The 25859-nt window shown below is 43.6% G+C and overlaps 1 protein-coding gene across 1 annotated transcript in view; it reads left to right on the top strand.

Moving 5' to 3' along the window:
• The first annotated feature begins 13259 nt into the window (after nt 1-13259).
• Nucleotides 13260-25859, top strand: part of LPIN2 (lipin 2) — a 59291-nt gene continuing 46691 nt past the window's right edge. Inside the window, 1 exon segment of the mRNA XM_082353634.1 lies at nt 13260-14813. Within this exon segment, the coding sequence (XP_082209760.1) occupies nt 14727-14813 (87 nt within the window). The 5' untranslated portion in view covers nt 13260-14726.

Raw genomic sequence — 25859 nt, 5'->3', positions numbered from 1 at the left:
TTTACACATCTGGAAATGTGTTCTAGCCTCATCCTTCATCGGGAGGCTGGCTGTAGAATGCTAGAGCGGAAATACTTTTCCTTTAGAATTTTGAATTGTTACTGTGGAGAAGTCCCAAACTTTTAAACGCCCGTGTCTCCCCCTCGCTGCCCCTCTTCCCGTCGTCTCCCCCCTCCGCGTGCTCTCGCCTGCTCTTTCTCCTCGGAAAGCCTCCAGGGAGCTGCTTGCTTCATGGTCCCCAGCCCTGGTGGCGGCGCGCTGGGCTGGGTGTGATGGGGCCCCGGGGCCCCGCCCTGGTGGCTTGCGGGCGGGTCTCTCCCCTGGTCTCGGTGGGTCAGAGGCCGGGAGGACACCCAGGGTAGTGGGTGCCCCTCGGCCTGTGTGGCTTCACCCCCGGCCGAGCTCACTGCAGCCACGCCTCTTCTGCCCGAGCCCCGCGTGGTGTCTCTGAACCTTTCCCTCCGGGACACCGCGGGGCCCTGGACACTGTCCACGGCTCCTCCCGTCGTGACCGCCTTCTGTGGAGCCCGGCAGGGCGGCTGCCGCTTCTCCGCTGTGCTGGGCCCCGTGGGAACGTTCAATTTGGAAAATTGTGGCTTCGACTCGGAAATTTTCTTATAGTTGTCATGGTTTTTGATACCTCTCCACCGAGGAGGGCTTTGGTGCACTTCCTGTCTAGTCCTCCTTTTTTTTCTCCATCCATCTTTCATCTTTCAAAAACTTGACCTCTTCCATTTCCTCTAAACTTTCTCCTTGTACTTAACAGTTATTCCTGTTAACATTTCTTTCTTGTTGTGTTGGTGAGTGGATTCGTTTGCTAGGGCCACCGTCACTAAGTGCCACAAACGGGTGGATTAAACGACAGGAATGTGTTGTCGCAAAGTTCTGGAGGCAGCAAGTCTGAGATCGAGGTGTCAGTGGGGCTGGTTCCTTGAGGGCCGCTCTCGGTTAGCTGGCGACATTGGGCATTCCTTGTAGGTGGCAGCACCTTGAGCACTACCTCATGTTCTCGCGGCGTTCTCCCCGTGTATGTGTGTCTGTCTGTCTTTGTCCAGATATCCCCTTTTTATAAGGGAGCCAGTCATTGGTTTAGGGCCCACCCTAATGACCTCTTTTTAACTCAGTTACCTCTGTAAAGATCCTATTTCCAAATAAGGTCGCATGCTGAGGCGTTGAGGGTGAGAACGCCAACTTACTCTGGGGGCACAGTTCAGCTCCCTAACAGTGAGTTTCAAGAGGGAATGAAGATAAAGTGTGTAACATCCTCTGTGTCAACAGAATGTCTAGTTATTATAACATTTTAAAAGATGCTTGTAGTCCCACCTGTCTTCACCAAAGATCAGAAAGCAACTCTCAGGAAGCAATTTTTAGATTGCAACTGGAGATTTTTGTTCAGACTGTGTGACTGCTAAAATTTCCACTGGTTTCCTGAATGTTTTATAACGTAGTATCTGAGTCACCTCATTTTGTACTCTGGCTTTGTTTCTAAAGTAATTTGCAGGTTGGCAAAATGCCTGAAGAAAGAACAGCAGCAGTGTCTTGTGAGAAAGTGAATCCTGAGTCTGTCCCGGCGTAGTTAGGTGAACACCCTCAGCCGGTCCTGATGCTCCGGCTCCCGTGTTAGCTGTGCTCTGTTTCTTTTTCAGAGTGGCTTTTACCTGCAGTCACCCCTCCTGCCGTTCCCCCCGTACACTCTGACTTCCTTCATGATGGTTATCCCAGTCTAGGATCGTGTTCTTCATTTGTTGCCTCCCTCTCTCCTTAGCATTAGAATCTAAGTGCTGGGAGGGCAGGTACCTTGTCAGCCGAGTTCACGGCTTGATCCCAGCTCAGAATCGAACAGCGAACTGCACATCAAAGTAGACGCTGCTTTTAAACAGATCGATGTGTGAAACGGGCTTTATTTTCCAACATTACCAACATTGCCTCACTGACTCGCTGTTGCTCTTGGAAATCCTCCTCTCTCACCTTGCAGGAGCTCGTGTGCAGGTCAGCTCGTGAGCCCCCGCCGGCGCGGCCTCATCTGGTGTCTGTTTGTGGAGCTGTGTGACACTATGGCACCACTCAGTGACATGCGTGTCGGGTGGTGCTGGCAGCAGCGGCGCAGCTGCTCCCGCATCCTTTATCCACCCGAGTGTCCACCCAGGGCCCCAAGAGGGATGTCCCCCTCCTAACACGTCTGAAAACTACCGGGGCCCCGGAAGGCACTGTGCACGGTCCAGCATGAAGTTGGAGCGGTGTGTGTTTTCATTGTCATTGCTGGAAGACTCGCCCAGGTCCCCGGGCCCCTCTGCAGCCACGGTCTGGGATGCCCAGAGCTGGGTGGCCACGTGGGAGGGAGTTCACGTCCCTGCCTCCCGGCCTCGTGGGCGCCACGTGCCCTCTAACTGAGACAGGTAGTCCCAGGCGGTTCCAGAAGGAAGAGTAGAAAGCGGTGAATTTGTGCTTCCTGATCTAGAAGACTCCCCTCTGAGAAACTGGGGGCTGCATTCCTGAGAGTTAAATGCAAGGGAGCCTAGAGTTTGGCTGTGCCGTGCTCCCTTGCACAGTTTGGAAATCTGTGCTACAGGAGCTGAGGAATTCTCCTGGTCACTTTTATGACATCTGTTAAGTAAGCTGATGGGTTGGTGCTTATTTTTTTCTTGTTTGTTTAATTAGTGTGCTGTTAGTAATGAGGGAAGACCCTCCTCTCCACTACTGGAGTCGTTAAAAGGTGATTGATGCAGTGAGAGAGTTTGGTCTAATTGCTTATGCGGCAGAAGTCACCTTTTAACTAGAATTGTGGCACCATGACCCCTGATCCCATTGCAGCTCACTGACACCAGGTGAGAGCCGCTCCGGCACAAGGGCTTCGCCCTCGGATGGTGTCTCGAAGGCGAGGGCTGAGCTTTGACCTCACTAATACTCCTTTGAATTTGAGTTAAGTTTAGAGAAATACAAGCCTCCAAAATCGAAGTGTGCGTGCTCATGAAGTATTGACTCTGGCATCTCTTACTCAGGAGGTTTACAATCAGCCTTGGGGTTCCTGGCAAATGTAGAGAAGTTGGTGCCGGTGGCAAGGTCTCTGTAAAACCAAATGGTGGGGAGGGGGGAATGGGGTGTGGTTCTGGTGTTCTGGGTTGTGTGTGTGTGCGTGATACTTGCTGAATAGATACATGCATATGTACATACTGTCCTGGGATGTGAGCAAATAGTCATTTCTTTCCCGCAGCCTCACGCTGCCTGCTGAGGTGGGAGTGACGGATGGTGATAATTGATGGACATTATTCATGATGAAAAATACTGCTGTTTAAATTTCAGATGCTTATGTTGTTAATAAGTCTGAAGTTTACCCCTAAGATCTAATTACCTCACATTCTTCAGTTTTGCACTCCATTACAAATGGGTAATAAGGAATCTGTTCGTACTCCTATAAAAAAATGTCTCTCTGAAGGAATATGACTAAAAACGTATGCAATCAGTGTACTTTGCCCACTTCAGTGGCAATATATGCATTTCAGTGACGCTGTTATTATGAAAAACATTTTGAACACTCCTTCCTTTTTAAATTGCTTTCAGTCTTGAAATATATCCTTTTATGCTCAATGGTGGAAGATCTTTACCCTTCGAGGTAGGTTAGGTTTTTGGAAATAGCCAGAAGTCATTCAGAGCAACATCTGGTGGGTCAGGCATGTCAGAGAAGTGAATCATACTTACTTTTGTACTGTTTAAGAGTTGTGACTGCATAGTAATGATACTGGTTTTTATCCTGTGTAGCACCTAAATTTAATTTAAAGGACGTTCTTTCAGAAACAAAGAAGAGTACTAATAACATGCTGGACGGTGGTACAAAAATGGGATTGGTTTATCGTGTAGCCCTCAGCAGTGATTAAGGGACAGCATTCACGTTAAGTAGAGTTAGGTAGCGTGGGGAAGATGCCTTCCTTGTCTCTTGGGGAGGACAGTCTGCTTTGGACACAGCGTGGAGGAGTAGCTGGATCTAGTAGTTTTTACCTGAAGACCCTTCCCTATACCTCTAGGGCTCTTCTCACCCATGTCAGTCCTAATTTGGCTGTTTGGGGCTGGAATGTGAATTAGACTCATACTATTTGCACAAATAGGCTGAAGGGTAGACCTCATTTGGATGGGCCTTAGGGAATGGGGAAATGGTTTGGGAAGCTAAAACAAAGAGATAAGAAGAGCTGTTGATCGAAGTGGGAATTAGGTCATAAGTCATTTGTTCACTTTCCTGTGTCCTTCACTAAATAGTGGGCTCCTTGATGGCAGGGATCCTAGCCTAACAGTCTCCCATTAGGCACCTACGTGGCATAGGTCTCAGAGCTTTTCAATACAGATCTTCCTTGGCTTACGATGGGGTTACATCCTGATGAACCCATCCTAATTTGGAAAGATCCTAAATCGAAAATGCATTTAATACACCTCACCTACCAAACATTATAGCTTAGCCTAGCCTAACTTAAACATGCTCAGAACACTTCAGTAGCCTACAGTTGGGCAGGATCATCTAACAAAGCCTATTTTATAATGAAGTGTTGACTCTCTCGTGTGACTGATTGAATACTGTACTGAAAGTGGAAAACAGAATGGTTGTCTGGGTGCAGAATGGCTGTAAGTGCATCGGTTATTTGCCCCCGGGATCGCGTGGCTGACGGGAGCTGGGGCTGCCTCTGCTCAGCATCACGAGAGGGGCTCGTAGGGCAGGCCTGTCACTAGCCGGGAAAGGATCAAAATTCAAAATGTGAAGGAGGGTTTCTACTGAATGCGTGTTGCTTTCACACCATTATAAAGTAAAAATTCACAGGCCAAACCATTGTAAGCTGGGGGCCGTCTGTACATTGTTTTCTAACGAAAGAAGGAAGAGATCTAATATCTGCGAAGTACCTAGTAGTTTCCAGGTGCTACTGCTACTGAACCAAACTTGGGTCCACTCGGCCACACACAGTAAAGCCAATCTACTGACACTGGGTCGTGGTGAAGGCAAGTGCAGCGTTTATTTCAGGGCGCCAAGCAGGGAGTCCAAGGGCAGCTTGTGCTCAAAACACCTGAACTCCCCATGGCTTTCAGCAAAGCATCTTTAAAGGCAAGATGAGGGAGGGGCGTCCCAGCTTGTGCACAAAATTCTCTGATTGGCTGATGGTGAGGTAACTTGGTTGATAGTAAGGTAACAGGGTGGTGTCACATTATCAGTCCTTAGGTGCTGGTAGGTCTCATGGTCATCAAGTAGTTAATTTCTTCCATTTTGTGGGGGTTTTAGCATCTGTAAAAACAACTCAGGAAATGTGCACCAGATACCATTCTCTAGGTACTTCAGAGAGGAGCTACAGCCGAGGATGTGGGGAGGGGTCTGTCCCGGGAAGGCCCTGTAGGGTCCTGCTTGGTTACACCACCTTCTTGAACTGTGGAAGCAGTCCTCTCTGGCCACCAATGTGACCCTGGGGAGGGGTCGGCTCTATGGAGGGGTCATATGAGGCTCAGGTCAGACTGAAGCTTAGGATGGTTACGTGTCAGGGTACCTGGTAAGTGGTGGAACGATAATTTAAAACTCAGTCTGTGTAAATTCAGAGCCCAAGCTGTGTGTGTGCCTGCCTGGCCCACCTCTAACCAGAACCAGTGTATAAATACAGGGCCACACGCTATCTAGATAAACCCGTGGTTCACAACTGGAAGAATTTTGCTCCCAGGGGAAACTCAGAAACAGTGGAGGCATTTTTGATTGTCACAGCTGGGGAAACTGCCACTGACATGGAGTGAGGAGGTAAGGGGTGCTGCACCCTCCACACACTGGGAAGGTTTTTCTACATCCTCAACACTTTCTGTTAGGTTTTTTAAAAAAATAGCCATCAGTGAGGATGAAGTGGTATTTCATGGTGGTTTTGATCTGCATTTCTTTGATGATTAATGATGTAGAGCAATCTTTTCATGTACTTATTGGCCATTTGTATATTTTCTTCAGAGGGATACTTACTCAAGCCTTTTGCTCATATTTTAATTGGGTTGCCTTTTGTTGTTGAGTTGTAAAAGTTCTTTACATATTCTGGACGTGAAACTCTTATTAGATATATGATTAGCAGATCCTTTCTCCCATTCCATAGGTTGTTTTTTCACTTTCTTGATAAGACCCTTTGATGCAGGAAATAAGTTTTAGGGAGTTCCCTGGTGGCTTAGTGGTTAGGATTCCGGGCTTTTACTGCCGTGGTCCAGGTTCAGTCCCTGGTCAGGGAACTGAGATCCTGCAAGCCGCATGGTGTGGCCAAAAAAAAAAAAAAAAAAAAAGTTTTAAATTTTGATGCAATCCAGTTTATCTTTCATTATTCATGTTTTTGGTGTTATATCTAAGAATCATTAAGTTTCATGGTTTTACCTCTTATTTAGGCCTTTGATCCATTTTGAGTTAATTATTCTATATACAGTGTCTTATACAATGGGTCTTGTGTAAATTAAACACCAACAGTATGGTTAATTGGAAAGGCTCTGGAGTCAGAGTTGTCTCTGAACCATATGTGGAAGAGACTTCTTTCCCCATTGAATGGACTTGGCACCCTTGTCAAAAAACAATTGGCCATAGATGTTTGGGTTTATTTCTAGACTCTGGAATCTGTTCCATTGGTGTATATGTCTATCTTTATGCCAGTACCACATTGCTTTGATTGCCGTAGCTTTATAATAAGTTTTGGAATCAGGAACTTTGTTCTTTTTCAAGGTTGTTTTGGCCCCTTGCAATTCCATATCAATTTGAGGATTGACTTTCTGTATCTGCAAAAAAAAAAAAAAAAAAAAAAAAAATCTGTTGGGATTTTGATAGGGATTGCATTGAATCTGTAGATTGCTTTCGGTAGTATTGACATCTCAACAATATTAAGTCTTTGTATCCATGAACACAAGGTATCTATTTATTTTAGTCATTTTAAATTTAGCAATGTTTTGTAATTTTAAATATGTAAATGTTCAGCTCCTTGGCTAATTTCATTTCTAGATATTTTATTCTTTTAGATTTATTGTATTTGAGATTTTTAAATTTTTATTTATTTAGTTTTGGGTGCGTTGGGTCTTTGTTGCTGTGCGCAGGCTTTCTCTAGTTGCAGTGAGCGGGGGCTACTCTTCACTGTGGTGCGCAGGCTTCTCATGGCGGTGGCTTCTTTTGCTGTGGAGCACGGGCTCTAGGAGCGCAGGCTTCAGTAGTTGAGGCACGCAGGCTCAGTTGTTGTGGCTCGCGGGCTTAGTTACTGTGCAACATGTGGCCACCAGGGAAGTCCCTGTATTTGAGATTTTAAAAATATCTAGCACATTAAATCTGAGTTCCAAATTAAGTATTATGTCCTAGAATTTACTGTGGAGACATCTTGAGGTTTGAAACTAAGTGGATTAGGGTTTGAACCTGGATTTGGCACTTTAAAAAATTAGCTGGTGGGGCTTCCCTGATGGCGCAGTGGTTGGGAATCCTCCTGCCAATGCAGGGGACACAGGTTCAAGCCCTGATCCTGGATGATCCCATGTGCTGCGGAGAAACTAAGCCTGTGCACCACAACTACTGAGCCTGTGCTCTAGGGCCCATGAGCCTCAACTACTGAGCCCACGTGCCACAACTGCTGAACCCCGGGTGCCTAGAGCCAATGCTCCGCAACAAGAGAAGCCACCACAATGAGAAGCCCGCACACCGCAACAAAGAGTAGCCCCTGCTCGCCGCAACTAGAGAAAGCCCGTGCGCAGCAACAAAGACCCAACACAGCCAAAATAAATAAATAGATTAAAAAAAAACTAAGTTTTAAGCAACTTACTTGGTTACTATTAGTTGGTAACCTTGGATATAGCACATAATTCCTCTGAGCCTCTATTTTTTCATTTGTAAAATATAGGGATAAAGCAATCTTTCACAGAAGTTGTATAGATCAGAGATAATGCGTGCAAAGGACTAACTCTGTCTGGAGTGTGACTCAGTTAAACACTAGATAAATAATGCTAGGTTGCCAATATTGTGTTTCCTTTTATGGTTTCAATGTAAATACTGGTTTACTATACAATTTCTCATGAACATTTAGCTTATATTACCTTTGCTTATTTCTTTTCACATCCAGAAGTTTTATGATTAAAGTATACATTAAAAACTTGAGTAAAATTAATTTGCTGGGAAGGCTAGTGATTTTTACACAAACTATATATCCTGTTTCTCAGAGAGCCTTATGAAGTATGTTGAGTCTGGAAGAAAAATAAATTTTAATAAAATGTCACACTCATTTTTTGTTTCAGTGGTGCAGTGTACTTAGAAGAGGGGGGACCTTTCTTCTAATGTTGCTGCTTTCAGATGCCTCTGTGCTTTCTTGGATCCTGTGTGTGCCCAGACATTGCAGGGTTTAATGTTAGACATATTACTAGCATTTAACCTCTCTGTAGCAAAGGTGACTTAAGGCTTTACCTTCATCGAAGGGTGCAACTACTCCTGCCATCTTGGAATTGCATTCTTCTGTACGTGGGTAATATAACTGTATACATCTGGGTACCAGTACTACAAGTTTTACTTTTTAAAATACATCTTAGAGGAACTTTTTTCTTTTCTTTTTTTTTGTTGCACTTTGTGGCAGGCGGGATCTTAGTTCCCCAGCCAGGGATCGAACCTGCGCCCCCTGCAGTGGAAGCACGGAGTCTTAACTGCTGGACTGCCAGGGACGTCCAGGGGAACTTTATATTGAAGTAGGCAGATTCAGCCTCTGAAAGGCAGTAATCTAACAATTCTGATTTTTTGTTTTAATTTAAATTTCACTAGCTAAGTAAAATCTGGTAACAGACTTAAATGTAGCACTAGAATCTTCCAATTGTAAAAGTAAATTCCTTAAGTTATTCTCGTAGCAACGTGTTTTAGTCATGTTTGCTCTTCATTTCCCAGAGAACACAGTGACCTGCATACAAGAATTTGAGATGTTGAATATTCTGATGGGGAGGGAATGGTGATGGGAATGCAGTCAGGTTGAGAAACATGGAAGTTGGAAAAAGAAACAGAAACTGGGAGAGCAGGCTGACCACAGAAACCAAGCAGGGTTTCCAGGCTTCATTGGATGCCCATTTAAGGCTACAGACCATCTGTCCTGTGGGGTGGCTCTTAGCCACACTCATGATGATTCTTTATTAAAATGATAATCCCGGGCGCTTCCCTGGTGGCGCAGTGGTTGTGAATCTGCCTGCCAATGCAGGGGACACAGGTTCGAGCCCTGGTCTGGGAAGATCCCACATGCCGCGGAGCAACTAGGCCCGTGAGCCACAATTACTGAGCCTGCGCGTCTGGAGCCTGTGCTCCACAACAAGAGGGGCCGCGATAGTGAGAGGCCCGCGCACCGCGATGAAGAGTGGCCCCCGCTTGCCACGGCTGGAAAAAGCCCTTGCACAGAAACGAAGACCCAACACAGCCATTAGTAAATAAATAAATAAATAAAGTTAAAAAAAAAAAAAAATCCTTGGGGCCAATGTATTTAAAAAAAAAAAAAAAACTTTTGGAAAAAAAAAATGATAATCCCAACTGCTTGGGTGGTATTTTCTTTAAGTCTGCTAACATGATAGCAAGCAAGTTGTGAATTAAACACCAACAACATGGTTAAAAACAGAGGCTCTGGAGTCAAGCAGGCCTTGGTGTACATCCTGGCTTCTCCATGTAAGATGTGAACAGGTTCTTGATGTTGCTGATAGTTTGTCCTTTGTATACTTGTCTGTTGAAATCCTAGTATACTTATTATTATTTGTATGAATTTTATGTATGATAAGAGTTTTTACATTCTCCCCAAGAAACTGCATATCCAAGAGATTATTGCTGAGTTCCTGGCTTCTGAGTACTTTCTCAGCATTACCGTAGCAATTCGTTTATCCAGATGGAAGATGGCAGAAAGGAGAGTACCAGCTAATTAGCAATATTTTTAAAATAGAGAAAATTGTAAGCAATTTTTTAGAGATGAAATCACAGCAGCAAAATAATTAAAACCACCATCACCAGTTTTTCAAATGGTCTAGAAAATCTTTAGTGAAAAATGTTGTGCGGAACCAGCTATAGAAGTGGAAATGCCTCTTAAGAGTCGAGGAATGTGAGTGTGACTGACACGGGTCCCTACAGGATGCTGATCTCACAATTTGTGGCATTTTCTCCTGTTCTTCTCCGGATTGTGTTAATAATCTCATCTGTCCTTGATTACTTCATTTATTTGTTGTAATTTCCTTTGGCGAGCTCTGAGCCATCTCACGTGGACCCAGAGTGGGGAACCCCAGCCCTGTGTCCCCTGACGTTACCTGTACTTGGTGTCACTCCTGTTGTGATGCGCTGTGTGCTCCTGCTAGGTGTGAGTTTATAGCAGAGAATTTGTTGCTGAAAGATTAAAGCACCACACTTTTTAAATTATATACTGTTTTGTGAATTTGATAATAAAACGACTTATGTTTCAACAGGATTTCTAGAGTGTGAGCAAAATGGAGTGACACAGCCCTCGTACAGAAAATTGCTTATTAGAGTGTTGCCCCTGAGTGTCACCCTGGGTACAGGACCATTGCTAACTGCTATTCAGAGGGTGAAATGAGAGAAGAAATAGACAAACATTTAAATGGAAACAGTTGTGATTAACATGACACAGACACCCCCCCCCCCCCCCCAGTGAGGCTGCTGCCCTGGGGGTTCTGAGCAGGGCAGAGGGTTTCCCACTTGGCTTTATTTTATTGGAAGCGTTGTCCAGAATGTGGGACACAAGTCAAGCCTTGATTCTTCTGCTCCTTAATTGGGCCGTTTAAGCTTTGCTCTTAACGATCCCACACTTGACTGCTGCGGACAACCCAGTATTGTCTCTCTGGTCTCAAAATATGGGGTGAAAGTTTGACCTAAAACATTAGAGTCAGAGAAATAGAGCTCAGGGATTGTTTAGTCCCAGACTCCTTAAACTGGGATGAGTACACTGAGGATATTCTAGGCCATTTGTACAGTAAACATGGTACATTAACCCTGGAACTTGGTAGAAGAAAACTTTGACCAGTTAGCCTTTTTTTTCCTTCATATTTTAAAAAATGGATGTTTCAAAGTAGAATGCAAAACGTGTTGAATTTTAAAGGTAAAATGTAAGTCTTCAAGAAGATTATTGTTGGGAGAGTCACTTTAAGCCGGGCCTTCTGACCTCAGGAGATTCTTCCTGTTTTTTCTCCTCTGTTCCTAGAACGACCTGTTTGTGTTTGATCATTCATTCATTCACAGCTCAAATGAAATTGTCACTAACTATGCTGTTTAGAGTTTTGGGGGTTGTATGAGGACATAATGAAATACTGGAACTTGAGTAGATGGGATAGCCATTCTCCAATAAGCGGCTAAACTACAGAAGATTGGAAAACCTCAGAGTGGTATCAAGAAGAATTTCTCTTGGTTTTGAAGAAAGCGTATCTGTCCCTTTTGGGTTGTTTTCATGGGCAAACATTAATTACAAGTAATTCCAGATATGGAAAGAAAAATTTTACATGCATTAGTGTAGGCTGTGGTCCTTTTCTGTGTGGGTCTCTGCCATGAGTGGCCTTGAAAATGCAGCAATGCACCTGAGTTAATTCCTTCACTGTAGAATAATTATGGTGGAGATTATGAATTCTTTGTAACTGAGGCTTTAAAAAATATTTTCATTATAATTTTTTACTAATGAAAACTTCTTAGTTTTCTCACCTCTTCATTGGTAATTCAGTAGAAATATGTTGCTATTCCACATTATGACCACTGGGGGGAGTAGATTATGGATCAATATTTTCATGTTTTGCGGTAAAAAGAGTATAACTTGTGGCATAAAGGTATTTCTGTTTAACCAATTAGCCCAATTTCAATTAGCAAATTTCATGTTAGGAAATTATAAATTCTTACATTTTGTTAAGAAGCCCTTTATACCTGGTCTCATATACATTTATGGGATTAGTGGTGGAAAAAAATAAAGAAGGTATATGTTTTACAAGCATCATCAGCTGTGGAATCAGAACAAGATTCTGACTCTCCTGGCCAGCATTTAAGTTTTGTGTCCCTGAGCTAGCTTTCAACAAATCTTTTTCTTGAAAGATTTAAGTCTTGGAAAAAAAGACTTCCAACTTCCACCTGCCTTTTTGGTTTTTTTTTAATAAGATTATTGAAGATGCTATGCAAAAATAAAAAGTAGTTTTTCTTGATGCACAACCATTTATTCTTAGCCTGTACAGAAAAAGTCTTGACAATACAGTAGCATTTTTCTTTGAAAAAAAATCATAGGGATGATGAAGAATTGTTGGTTGTGATTTTTAAATTTTATTGACCAAGTCTGAAAAGCGCCACCACCAAGTTAGGGAAGCGGCAGGTCCCAGCCTGGGGGCAGGCGGTGCCCAGACGCAGCAGGAGGTGTGCGCCCTGGTGCGGAATCGGTGTTGGGAGGGTGAGCTCATCCTCTGTCTGGGTCCGTGGTCCATGCTCCTTGCTGTCAGAGCATCTGAGAGTCATGGATCCAGACCACATGGTGAGACAGTACCCAGGCTCTCCGGAAGCCCAGGTGGCTGGCCTGGAGCCTGCTCGTTGTGTAAGAGGCGGTGAGGTCAAGGTTGCCCGACAGCCTCTGCCCTCCTGGCTCGGGCCTTGCTCCCTCTCTCCTGTTGGACCCCTTCCCCCAGCACTTCCGCTCGGGGCCTCAACCTGGCAACACGTGCCCACTGAGCGGGTGACCTTGGGCTAATTGCCTGACCTCTCTGGGCCTCAGTTTCCTCACATTTAAAATGGATCAGGTTTTTCGCATTTTTCTTTTCCCTCTGTCTTCGCTCTTCACCCGCCCTCCTACTTAGTTTCCCCTCTCCTGTCGTTCCACTGGCATATTTTCTTGTCTCTTCCAACTTCTGTTTCTTCTGTTTTCCCCCTCTTCCCCATCTTCCTTGTAGCTTCTCTGGAACCCCCTTTCTCCGTCTCCCCTCACTTCGCCTTCTCCCTGACTTCCCACTTCTCCATTCTTTCCCACGGGCAGCACCCCAGTGTGGGTTTTTATTACCATCTGATGCTGAGGATCTGGGACTGCAGGGGGACATGGAGGAAGAAAGAGGTTTAAAATTTTTTACATTGTGTAATAGACCAAAAAAATCACTTCCCTTGTGAAAGGGGGAATTTGTGTACATGACGTGTATTGACTTGGATTACAAGCACCCGTGGGCCCTTCACGTTAATGTGTGGGTAGAAGACAGTGTAATGCTTTGAATGCAGGATACATTTTCCCATTTCTAATTTTGGTGAAATTTGTTTTAAATTTTGCCATTTAACATTTTTATTATGTGTATCTTGATGGTATATTGCTGTAGTAAACATTACCAACAATCCCTCGGTCAAACATTTGGAAGTTTTGTCTTTTGCGATGTTTAGACAGAGAAAAAGTTTAATAATGTGAACATTATTAAATATCTGAGGATCAGTTAGTATATTGATGAATTTAACTACTTCTGTGGAATGACGGAAACTCCTGTCACCCTCAGCTCTTCATTAATGGAACTCTGGCTGAATGTTCCTTTCCGCCCTTCTTCTCAAGATTGTCTCAGGATCCTAAAGTCGTGCTCCAGTAGAAATATAATGGGAGCCACATTGTCATTTAAAATTTTCTAGTAACATTAAAAAATAAAAAAAGCAGGTAAAATTAATTTTAAGAATATATCTTATTTAACTCAGTATATCCAAAGTATTTTCATTTCAGCAAGTAACCTTATATATAGATATAAAATTATGAAATTATTTCACGTTCTGCTTTCATTCTACATATTTTATGCTCACAGCACATATCATTTGGCAGTAGCCACATCACAAACGTAGCCATGTGGATAATGGCTATTTGTAACAGACAGCACAGTCCTAGACACTGGCTTGCAAAAAATAGTGTATTTTAATTTAAAAATTGACGTTTGGTCTCTGTGTTAGTGTGTTTTAGGTTTTTAGAAAAATTCACTTGAAGTGTTTATATGTTGACTTACTAACAGCTGGAAAGGAAATACCAGGATGTTTGAATTTTAGTGTTGTATTATCATACTCTTGAAGTTAAATTGTTTGTTATTATATTATTATGTAATGTTACTGTTACAACATTAATATAACTAATGCTATCTTAACATACAGTAACAAATTGTTATTATAATTTGTTCATTATTTACAGTGCTGAGCAGGTTAGCTCCCATTCAGAATTGTGAAAATATATTGGGTCATGGCAATATGACAAAGCAAAACATTTCAGTGATTTGAGTTCTGTAAAGCATATGTCACCTGGCTGTCTTTGGGAAGCTCACTGATGCTTAGAAAGTATATGTAAACTTTGTTCCCTTACATGATTAATTTATTGACGATTACGTCTTCGTATGTGTAGTTGTTTTGATTTCTAAAAATGAGGATGTAATTGATTTAGGGAATCATTAACTCAATTCGTGTCCCGTGTGATGGAAGCACAGTGAGGCTCCTGTGCTTGGGCAGGACTTGGTACCTATCAGTGTAAACACGCAGCACGGCCCATCCCATGCCCCTGCTTATCTGCTTCAGAGGGACAGGGTTGAGGCTTTCAGCAAATCTTACTGGTAAAGTCATGCATGTATTGCTTTTTTTTTTTTTTTTTTAAGAGCCATTTCCTTTCAGTTTTAACCATATTACTGTGTCTGCAAACAGTTTGCCCAGCAGAACAGCTTTCTGTTTTGATAACTTAGAAGTGTGCCTTCATCTCTGAAAAAAAGACATTCTGATGAACTAGTTCAGTTTTAAGATGTTTTACTTGGAAGATGATAGTGAAGATGAGGAGGAGAAGGTTGCTGAAGGTGTTTACGGTGGAAAGGCCCCTGCTGGCATCTTGGTGAGTTACATCCACCAGCTCCTGCCTCCTCGCTTTCTCCACCTGGGATATGCTGTGAGGAGGGGGCGGGAAGACCGCCAGGGAGATCGGCTGATGCCTTTTCCTTGGAAAATGTAGCGTCAGAATGAATTTTATTAACTTTTAAATGTTGTATTCAACAGAAATCTTTGGCTACCTGCTCTCCCTCCTTCACTCTACACCATCTTTCTACCCTTTTCTATTTATTATTTAACAAATAATAACTTTCTGCCTAGAAAAAAATGAAGTTGCTGCTTTAAACTGAGAATTTTTTTGAAACTAGGTTTCTCAGGAAATGTATCTCGTTTCACATTTCTTTGCATCTAAGTGTAGTAGCTGAGGAATAAAAACCATGGAAAAGGTTTATGGGTTTTTTTCCCGTCTTTCAGATTTTTTGACTGCTTTCATCCAGTTCCCCATCCCCCAGCCTGTCTCTGGTGGCCATAAATCTGATCTCTCTCTATGAGTTTGTTTGTTTGTTTTATGATTTTTGTTGTCCTAGCCAAATATTTGTGAAAACTAAACTAATATTTTGAAACTGGCATCTTATTCTGATATGTGACAGGGAAGAGCGACAGCAGTCTGTTTTCTCCTGTGGTGGCAAACAAAATTTCTAATGTTAAAATATGTGGGGGAAAATGCAGATTGTCTGAGTTTTTTATCTAGAGTTTCCTCTCTTATGAGACATAAAATAAAACAGGTCACATGAAAGTGTAAGTTTTAGAAGTCTGCATTAAGGAAACAATCAGGTGAATTAAGGACAATATAATTTAACTTTACCTATGGAAGCCTTTTCTGTAAAAATGATTTGAAGTAAATGCAGTGAGGTGAAGGTAGTTTGTAGAAAATTAGGGGTGTACATTTTTATGAAAACAAGTGTAAAATAAAGACAAAAATTATACAGTTTCTAAAATCTGTGGCTCATAATCAGGTTGATTTTAGTTTTAAAGTTGTGCAAGTTTTTGTCACCTTTAAAAATGTTACACATCTGTGTGCTTTTTGCTTTTGGACCTGTTGGCAAAAATATACTCGCTGGGGATCTCGGGAACCGGTGGAACTAGACATCATTTGACTAGGAATGGAAGTCAGGGGCTACGGAGAGAGGTCATTTACTTTTGAAATTTCATTTTAATAGTACAGAGTATATGTATATATGGATTCCTGCGCATTTGTTGTAGAGGTCAGAAGGGAGAATGGTGAACACAGCTGGCTAAGAAATAGTTTAAAAGTTCATTTAGTGAGTAGCCCCTGCACACGCAAACCACTCCTCACAGGAAGAAGTTTGCTTCCTGCTGCTGGTGTCTTCTAGAGCGAGGGCCGCGGGTGTTTGGGCTGCATTTTATGACACTTCTTTTTGTGTTAACATTAGAGCATTGAAGTTCCATGAGTCACCTCCCAGCTCCAAGAGAAACTTGGGTTTTCTGAATGGCTGGTGTTCAGGACACGGGATTTGCTATCTGCTTGATGACCTCTGCTGATTGTGTAGGAGACTTTGTAACCTGGGTGTGGGTGGTGGGGGGAGATCTCAGGGTCCAGGCCCTCAGTGACCCCGACGCTCCTTGCTGGTCATGCTGTGTGCGCACACCTGTTGGAACGTGAAAGTCTCCATCATAAAGGAGATGCTTTTATGTGTTTGGAATGCAAATGTAAAAATCTCATAATTTAAAAAACCATGAGGAAACTTCTGGGCTTTGTTAGAAATGGGGAATTTTTTTTAAAAAATCGTATTTCTATGATTTTTAAACAAATGAATATAATTCCTTTATTTGGCAAGGAAAAGGCCAAGTTATTTCATATTCAAATAACCTTGAAGTTCCAAAATAATCTGCTGGCCTTATTTTCCCCCACTTATTTTTAAATTACTTTGCGTTTTTCAAATTAGGGCAGAATGTACTACAGGAGTTCTTAGCCAAAGTTGTAATCCTAAGAAATGCTCCTAGAATCGAGTCTTTCTGTGGGTTAGAGCTGGAAGGAGCCCTGGAGGGCATCTGGCTGTTCTTAGTAGAGGTGAGAACCCCTGCATGGGGGTTAGGAGGACCTGTTCAGGCCGTCCTCGCTCCTCTGTGCTCTTTATCAAAGGGCCTGCTTGAGTCTAAAAAGCTCCCCTTTTTCAGAGAGAACTTTGTATGTTTATATTATTTACTGCGTGATGCAGTAACATAAACAGAGGTGGAAGACAGCAAGTCACCCTGTAGGTGGGGCAGGTGCCTTATGCTGAGTTGGGTGCAGAAGTGGCCGCCCCCAGCTTGGTGCATCTGATATCACCCCCTGCTTCACGGAATCATGGAACCACACTGGTGAAGGGGTCCAAAACCAAATGCTTTCCTCTAGGTGGACAGTGGTCACAGCACTAATTAAATATTTAGTTGCACAGAATTTCATTTGCTCACAGAAATGTGGTGATGTTACTACCAGTCAGGCAGTTTGGGGGAGCACATTCTCCTAGAATCTTTGTTTTTACAACTTGATTGCCTGTTAATCATGGTATCTCAGATGAGCTCAGGAATTTGGGGGAGGGTAGCTTAGAGGCTGTGGCCAGAAGTATGTACAGGCTGTTTGGAAGTTATTTATTATCCATTTTTGTATTTATGCGCCATCTGTTTTCAGGAGAGACTTAGTGGTGGCCCACAGTTAAAAGCACACGCTGCTCCGCACTGCTGTGTGGTGCATGACTGAACCACCAGCTGAAAACAAAATTCTCTTCGTTCAGCAAATATTTATCGTGCCACACTGAATCCGCTAGGTGCTCACTCACAGATCTTTTTGTTGGCAGTTACTAATACGTCTGAATTATTTGCTGCTCTGAGTTTGTGAGTAGCACAGCTGGACAGATTTCCACCAGATGGTCGTGGGACGAGCACCTCATTTAGTGTGCCTAGATGCTCGGTCCTGGGAGCCGGGCCGTTGGCCCCGTGGACCTGGGTGAGCCCAGGACTGCAGGTCTGGGCCGGGGCCGCTTTGTGCATAGGATCGGAATTCCATCCCGTGTCTCTAGCTGTCTCGACCAGGTGTCGGTCCAGTCTAGAGGGATTGGACACATCTCCCTGAAAGGATCTGAATAAAAACGTTAACCTTGGGACTTCTTTGGTGGCGCAGTGGTTAAGAATCTGCCTGCCAATGCAGGGGAGATGGGTTCAAGCCCTCACCCTGGAAGACCCCACATGCCGGGGAGCAACTAAGCCCATGAGCCAGAACTACCGAGCCCATGAGCCACAACTACTGAGCCTGCGCTCTAGAGCCCACGAGCCACAACTACTGAACCCACGCGCCTAGAGCCCGTGCTCCCAACAAGAGAAGCCGCCACAGTGAGAAGACTGAGCACCACAATGAAGAGTAGCCCCTGCTCACTGCAACTAGAGAAAGCCCGCACGCAGCAGCGAAGACCCAGTGCAGCCAAAAATAAAATAAAACAAATAAATAAATAAATTTATATATTAAAAAAAACCCATTAACCTCTCTTAGCAAAACTCTTATCGTTACATATAATTTGTGTTTTATATTCATATCTTAGGTATTAAATATTTAAAACCAACCCAGTTCTTCTGAAGAAAAGATTAGACACCATTTCTAGAGTCATTCTTGCATAGGTACTGTACATTATCTTATTGAAAGTAGGAAAAATGTTTGATACTTTTGCTGTTTTGCTGCTTGGTTTAAAAAATATGTATATCTTTTGTATTTGTCTCTTCTTTGAAGCCTGTTGCATAACCTAGAATCATCTTTGCTTAATTTAAGACATTTAGGAAGGGTATTTTTCAATGGGTGGAAATAACAATATGCTGATCTTATTTTGTTAGATATTGTTTCAACTCTGCAATGAAATCATCTCAGAATTGTGTGTGCCCTTGGTGTAGCATCTAGGCCTCAGCCCGGATCTGTGTGGAAAAGACCTTCGTCAGAAACGTGCCTGAAGCCGGCTCCGGGAAGGCTGGAGGGGAGCTATGTTATCTCTAGAGTGTCAGTCACTTGCTGAGATGCGGCTGAACTCCACTTGACCTGCACGTAGAGAGGCTGCATTCAGTCAGGTCAAGGGGCAGTAGCTGAGATTGTAAAAACCCTTGATCGTCTTTGTTTTACGTTCTAACAAAGCATGAAGTCGTAAACCGTAACCGTAATAGACAGACACTCAGAAGATTGCAGTTACGTTGGAAACGTCATTCCTTCAAGGGAAGCAGGGCAGGACAGGCACACCCCTGGGTTCTGTCCCTCCCCGAACGCTGACCCACTTGCCTGCGGTCATCAGACACAGCTTGACAAGCTGCCATTTGGGGTCACTTGTCCCTGTCACTTGGGGTGGTCTGGCCACCGGGATTTCTCAGGCCTTTTCGGTGATTCCTGAGTTGGACGGTCACCAGAGCCCCTGCTGAGCTTTAAATGTAAAATATAGATTTCCCAGACAGACAGAGTCAGAATTGAGGAGGCAGTGGAGCCCGGGAATTGTTTTGTCTTTAAAACTGCAGACTTTATTCAGATTTTTCCTGCTAAAGGCCTTTTCTGTTTGAGGATCCAGCCCGGAGTTGCGTTTAGTTGGTCACGTCTGTCGTCTGCCAGTCACTGACCGCCCCCAGTCTCCCGCTTTGTGACATTAACTGCTGAGGAGAGCGCTGCTTAGTGCCTCTAGAGCTCCCCTCAGCTGGAGGTTGTCTGTGGCGTCTCCTGATTAGATGGAGCTCGTGTGTTTGTGGCAGGAACAAACAGCACCGCTGTGATGTGCTCTTGTCAGTGAATCATGAGGGGTCCCTGGTGTTGGTTCTCTTGTTACTGTGGAGTTTCCCTACTTATCATTAAGGCGGCGTCTGCCAGATTTCTCTCCTGTGAAGTTACTTTTTCCTTTGGTAATGAGTTTATATCTTGGGGAAGATAATTTGAGAATATACAAATACCTTGTTTCTCCTCAAACTTTCATCCTCTATTTTTAACATCCTATGTCTGCCACAGGTACTGTAGTGTTCTAATAGTGGTCTTTTATTTCCCTCATTTGTTATTCATTGGAATTCATCTTTAAGAGAAATCTGTCCCTTCTCCCTACTTATTTTTTTGATTTATATCAGTGTGGCCTCAAGAATATTCTGTAGGTTATAATCTGTCATTATTTTGTTGCTCAGATTGTTCCGGGCACTCTTTCACATTGGCTTCTGTGTTCCTTTAAAATGCCCCTAATCCTTTGATTTTGAGCACAGGATTCCTACTTTCTGGCACCATGAGATGTCCCAGCCCTGGGACCTTTTACTGGAAGACGGTATTTATTTATTTATTTTTTAAATTTTTTTGGCCACGCCATGTGGCATGTGGGATCTTAGTTCCCCGACCAGGGACCGAACCCAGGCCCCCTACAGTGGGTGGAAGCGCGGAGTCTTAACCACTGGACCACCAGGGAAGTCCCTGGAGGATGGTATTTAGAAACTAGGATCTGGGCTCTAGGTGTGCATGCTGCTTCTAGTGTCCTTGATTCTCGATCATGGCAGAGGGAGTAGGGATATTAAACACGTGTTCTAGCCCAGGTTTAAGCACGTCTGTACTTGTGCATCCGTCCATGGAGACTTCCGATGCCTGTCCAGCACCACAGGGTTCATGTTAGCCTTCCTTCTAGGAAATTGTATTTTTAGAAGCTTCCCAGGTGTTGGGATTACTCAGACTTGGGGATACGAATCTGGACCCAAAGGCTCTTGTGGCTTTGAGTACTCACCACTGACGGACGGTCTCCGACTCGGTGAATCATCATTTTCCATTCTGGCTTAGTCGTCACTTCTTCTGACACTGAAAAGAATTATTTATTTATGTATTTATTTTTAAAATTCTATTTATTTATTTTTATATTTGGCTGTTTTGGGTCTTCGTTGCTGCGCGCGGGTTTTCTCTAGTTGCGTCCAGCGGGGGCTACTCTTTGTTGTGGTGCGCAGGCTTCTCATTGTGGTGGCTTCTCTTGTTGTGGAGCACGGGCTGTAGGCGCGTGGCTTCAGTAGTTGAAGCATGCGGGCTCAGTAGTTGTGGCTCGCGGGCTCTAGAGCGCAGGCTCAGTAGTTGTGGCACACGGGCTTAGTTGCTCCGTGGCATGCAAGATCTTCCCGGACCAGGGCTCGAACCCGTGTCCCCTGCATTGGCAGGCGGATTCTTAACCACTGCGCCACCAGGGAAGTCCTGAAAAGAATTTTTATGTCACTCTTAGCCCTTGTAACTAAGGGATCTCAGCCTCCTAGGAGTAAAAGTCCCCAGGTCTTTGTAGTGGAGTAGAAACCCATCCAGTTTCATGGCTAGCATTCTTACAAAACTTTGTCAGAGAAACTGAGCACACCTGAGGGAATGTCTAGTGGTTTGAATGCAGAGGAAGGCCGTGTGTATATTAATAAACACACAGTCCATGCAAACAAGTGACACACCAGTTGCCCTAAATTTCACTAAAACCAAATTTATCTTAATCCTTGCTTTTCTTTTTGATAAGGCAGTATGCATTTTATTTTATTTTTTTTCTGAAGTGTAGCTTGCTTTCTAAAGCAGGTATTTTCCTCTTATCAGACATCAAGAGGATAAACCCTTCAGCCTTGGTTGTTGAGGATGTTTGGTTTGTGAACTTTAGGCCTCCATGTGCCTGTTAGGTTAGCAGCTGTGAAGTTAGTTAAAGTAGTTGCAGTGAGTGGCCTTCAAATCCTACTGGCTCGTTCATCTGGCCTGTTTCTACCTGAACTTAACCAGGGTACCATGTGATGGAAGTGGAGAGCCTTTCAACCCAGGGAATTAACACATTGGGACAAGTTGAAAATTTGAACTTAATTTATCTGTGATATTAACTAAGGTTCTTTGAGGGCATGAGAGGGAGATGGATTAAGTTTAACATGTCTTTATATAGACCTGCAAACTCCAAGAATATGTCCATTTGTTCCCATCTCACAGCTGTAATTTCAGTTGCAAAAGAGTCCTGATGTCAATTCCTGACTTCTACGTCAGTGAGTAAATGGAAAGAACTTCAAATCAAGTCAGATGTTTCAAAGGAGATTGTATCCTACCAATGTCTGGACTAAAGTGATAGTCATCACTGAAAATACTACATATGGTTTATATAGAAACTTGCTAAGATTGCGTGCCTTTCTTGTGTGAAAGTGAGCCAATCAGATTTCCTGTTTTATTTTCAGTTGCTTATAGTTATCAGTGATCACCACCAAAATAGGTTAGCCACAAGTTCTTATCCAAGAAAGTTTAGGATGAGAACATGTTCCTTAAAACATACATTTATGATCATAACGTAATCACATCTTGAAGGCTACTGCTAATGAAAAGCTTTAACATTTTTCATGTGTGGTAGCATGCGGCAGAATTGTGGCCTTCTAAAAGCACTTATGAAATTCCTCCTCATTCGTAGCCCTGAAAATTACAAAAACTTGGCATTGGTGTGTTGAGGAGCTTGTGGCCAGGATACAGAAAGAGCCCGGGCGTTTGAGGCAGACATATCTGAGCTTTTGTTTGTGCTTGTCACTGTGTAACCGTCTGACTCCTGGTATGTTGCCTGTTTTCTCTGAGCCCCAGTTTTCTTGCTTGTTCAATGCATCTAATATTACCTTACCTAACCGTGATGATTCAATGAGATGAGGTGTGTACAGTGGCGTTTACCCCATCACTGCCCCACGGAAGAGTACTGAATTGTAGCTTAGGTTACATGTGGTTTCTCAAGGCTGCACATAGTTTCAAATGTTAAGATGTGAGTAAATGAAGAGTTTGAATTGTCACCAGTGTAAGTGGACCTATTTTAAGAAACTCGCACATATGAAAATCCAAACTCATAAAACAGTTAAATTATTACCATTTTGTACAATGATTTAAGGAGGGATTTATCTTAATAGCAGGCTCCTCTGAGTGCACTGAAGACATCTTTAAAACAATACTACTCCTAAGTATTTACCCAAATGAAGTGAAATTATGTTCACACCAAAGCCTGTACACAGGTATTTTTAGTAGCTTCATTTGTAGTCTCCCCAAACTGGAAACAACCCAGGTGTCTATCGACTGGTGGATGGATAAACAAACTTTGGGACATCCATACAGGGGGATACTACTTAACAACACCAAGGAACAAATTGCTGATACCTGCAAGAATATTGGTTAATCTCAAATGCATGATGCTAAGTGAAAGAAGCCATATTCCAAAGGGTACGTACTCTGGCTCCATTGATAAGGCATTCTGGAAAAGGCAAGACTATCAGGACGGAGAACAGGTCAGTGGTTGGCTTGGGATGAGGAAAAAGGATAGACTACAAAAGGGCATAGGGGCATTTGGGGCGGCAGTCTAGTTACGTGTCTTGATTATCTTGATTATGGTGATTACGTGGTTACGTGGTTGCATGGTTAAAACTATGAAAGGGTTAATTTTACTCCATGTAAAGTACACCTCATTTTTTAAAATCTGTCTTGAATAGTTCAAGGTACAGCTATTTGAAATCTTAAAATTGCATTTCGTAGCAGAATTTGCATGAACATTTAGCTAGTTTTTATGTGCTGATAGGTACAACCATCACACAAAGGTTGACTAATGTCTTTCATGATTAATTATAAACAGAGTCTTAAACTCAGCACATTTCTTAATGATTTTACTTCCACATTTCTCTCTAGTTTCTGGTGAGGTTAAACGTTCCCTGTAACATTCTGATCTGTCACCTCAGGTACAGGTAGATTAGAACTGGGCATATTTTACACCATGACAAGAAGAGATAAGAACTAAATTGCCAAAAGCTTGTTACTCTGCAGTTTGGGAACTGAAGGGAAAAGCAGTGAAGAGTAATGCAGGGATGAGAACCGTTGAGTTTCATAGAGCTGCGGGGTTTGGAGCAGATTTGGTCATGGGAGTGATGTGAGGGTTGAGGAAAGTCCTTGGGGCCTCCTCCTCGTGTGCTGCTTGCCACACATTTTATTATGTGTAGTGACATCTAAAGGTAGGCGTCAGATTGAGCATTTAGCTCCGCTTGCTCTGTTACAATTCTGTTGAAGAAAATGAATGTCCAGGTACATTGCTGAGCTTTAGGAAAATGAAACTATTGCGACCAGCCATTTACTGTGAAGGCTGTGCCTTGTGGTGTTGGGCGTTTTCCTGTAAGTAGACTGGCTGGTAGAAAGCGCTGACCTAAGTGTGTCCTGTGTCATCTGTTTTTCGTGACCGTCTTGCCCCGGCCCCTGACGTCCCCCCAGGCCCGGGCTCGTCCACCACAGCGGCTGCGGGCTGCTCGGTGCTCTGCACAGCAACCTGCACGGCTGTCCTTTGTTCTCACAGGGATATTTTTAGACTTACCCATCGGAGGCGGGTGTCATTCTTAACTGTCACCCACGTAGACTAGATTTATGCAGGGTTTTTTTGTGAGATCTTCAGTAGCATCTGGAGAAAAGCATTAAGTTCTGAATATCTGAGCATTGATTTTGGAACGTCGGGTTGGCCTCTACTGCTGGCATTTTTAAAAAACATACACGTATGTTACATACATACATGTTTAAAAATACATACACACACAGTCTCTTCATCTGCCTCTGATTTCTCTCGTTAGGTTACAGGGCAGCACATAGTGTGTGTTCCTCCTTCTCCTTGCTGTTCTGTTCACCAGACCTCGCGTTCATCACTCCATCCATTCCTTGATCCAAAAATGCTCCTTAAGGACTTCCTCCTGCAAGGCACCGTGCCAGGCTCTGGGGCGACGGTGAAGCGGCGATACTTCTCCTTCCTTGGTCAGAACCGAGGGTCCGCAGGTGGGATGGACAGTGACCACGTGGGCCATGCTGTGTGGGGAGGGCGGGCGCCCTGGACCCACCCAGCCCTGCGCCGCCTCCTGCTTTCTTCCTGACCGTCCTTGCCCATCTCTTTCTGACCTTCTTGTCCATTGTGCTCTGGGTGTTCACAGTCTGTTGTGGACAGGCTTTATTTGTTCCCATCTCCTTCTCATCCAAGAAGCCTGAAACATCCTTGCCCCTCGAATAAAATATTAGATCAACAGCCAAAGTAGTTGATGGATGGAGAAGAAAACTGGTGTTGGATTTTGAAGGGTTGTCTTGAAAGTTATTGGGCCGGGGACTATGGTGGAGGGCGGGGAATTGATGGTTTTTGAAGATGAAATAGGTGACACTTACGTTCTTCCTTTAGTTATATCTGTCAAAAAGCTGGAGCAAATAGTTGATAAAACGTAGGCCTCCCCTCAGGAAAGAACATATATTGCTGTGGTGGCAAAGTGTCTTCCCCATGTTGAACATTACTCAGCCCGAGATAATCGTTCATCTACTTTGTAGATAGTGTGGTGAGCTCATAGAGGAGTGAGCCCAGTGAGCAGAAATCTGTGCTTCCAAACTTCCTTAAAGAAAATGTGTTGTGACATTCAAAATCTGAATTTATCAACGGACCAGCCTTGACAGCTTAGGTTAAGGCAGCTTCATGTCCTTTCGTTTAAAAAAAAATACCATGAGTTGTTCAGTAGAAGGCTTTCACTGGGTTACACTTGGGAAATTTTCTTGCTGAGTGTCCCAGGGTGTTTTCAGGGGGGAGTGTGATAGAGGGCTCAGGGTGGCTTTATCAAGTCAGAATCAGTGCCGGCATGTCTGTATTTAAGTGCTTTGTGGACAGACATCAGAATTGGACTCTGAACAAGCCAAGCAAGCAAAGAAGACTGTGACTCTTCCTCATTCAGAGAGGAGGGCTGTGGGCATCGATGTCATGAGCTGGTGGGCCCTCCGGGTCACCACTCAGGCGGCTCGGCCCCGCCGGTTGCTGGTGGCATTGGCTCTCTGTACACACTTCAGGAGTGTCTGTTAAGCCCCGTTTGGGTCAGATGTCTCCCCACCCCATCAGCCAGCTGATGCCAAGGCTTGAATCCCCTATTACAAGATGAGAGAGGAAATCATTGTGATCCAGGAGCCCTGTTTTATTACCTTCTGAGCTAACCACTGCATCATGTATCTGTTAAATTCCAAAGCAGGAATATATTTTTAAAAGTTTTTACTGGAGTATAATTGATTTACAGTGTTGTGTTAGTTTCAGGTATACAGCAAAGTGAATCAGTTATACAT

This window comes from Balaenoptera borealis (assembly GCF_965194805.1).
Source record: "Balaenoptera borealis genome assembly, chromosome: 14".
NCBI lineage: Eukaryota > Metazoa > Chordata > Mammalia > Artiodactyla > Balaenopteridae > Balaenoptera > Balaenoptera borealis.
Note: the sequence above shows the minus strand (reverse complement) of the source record. Positions and strands in the feature narration are given on the sequence as shown.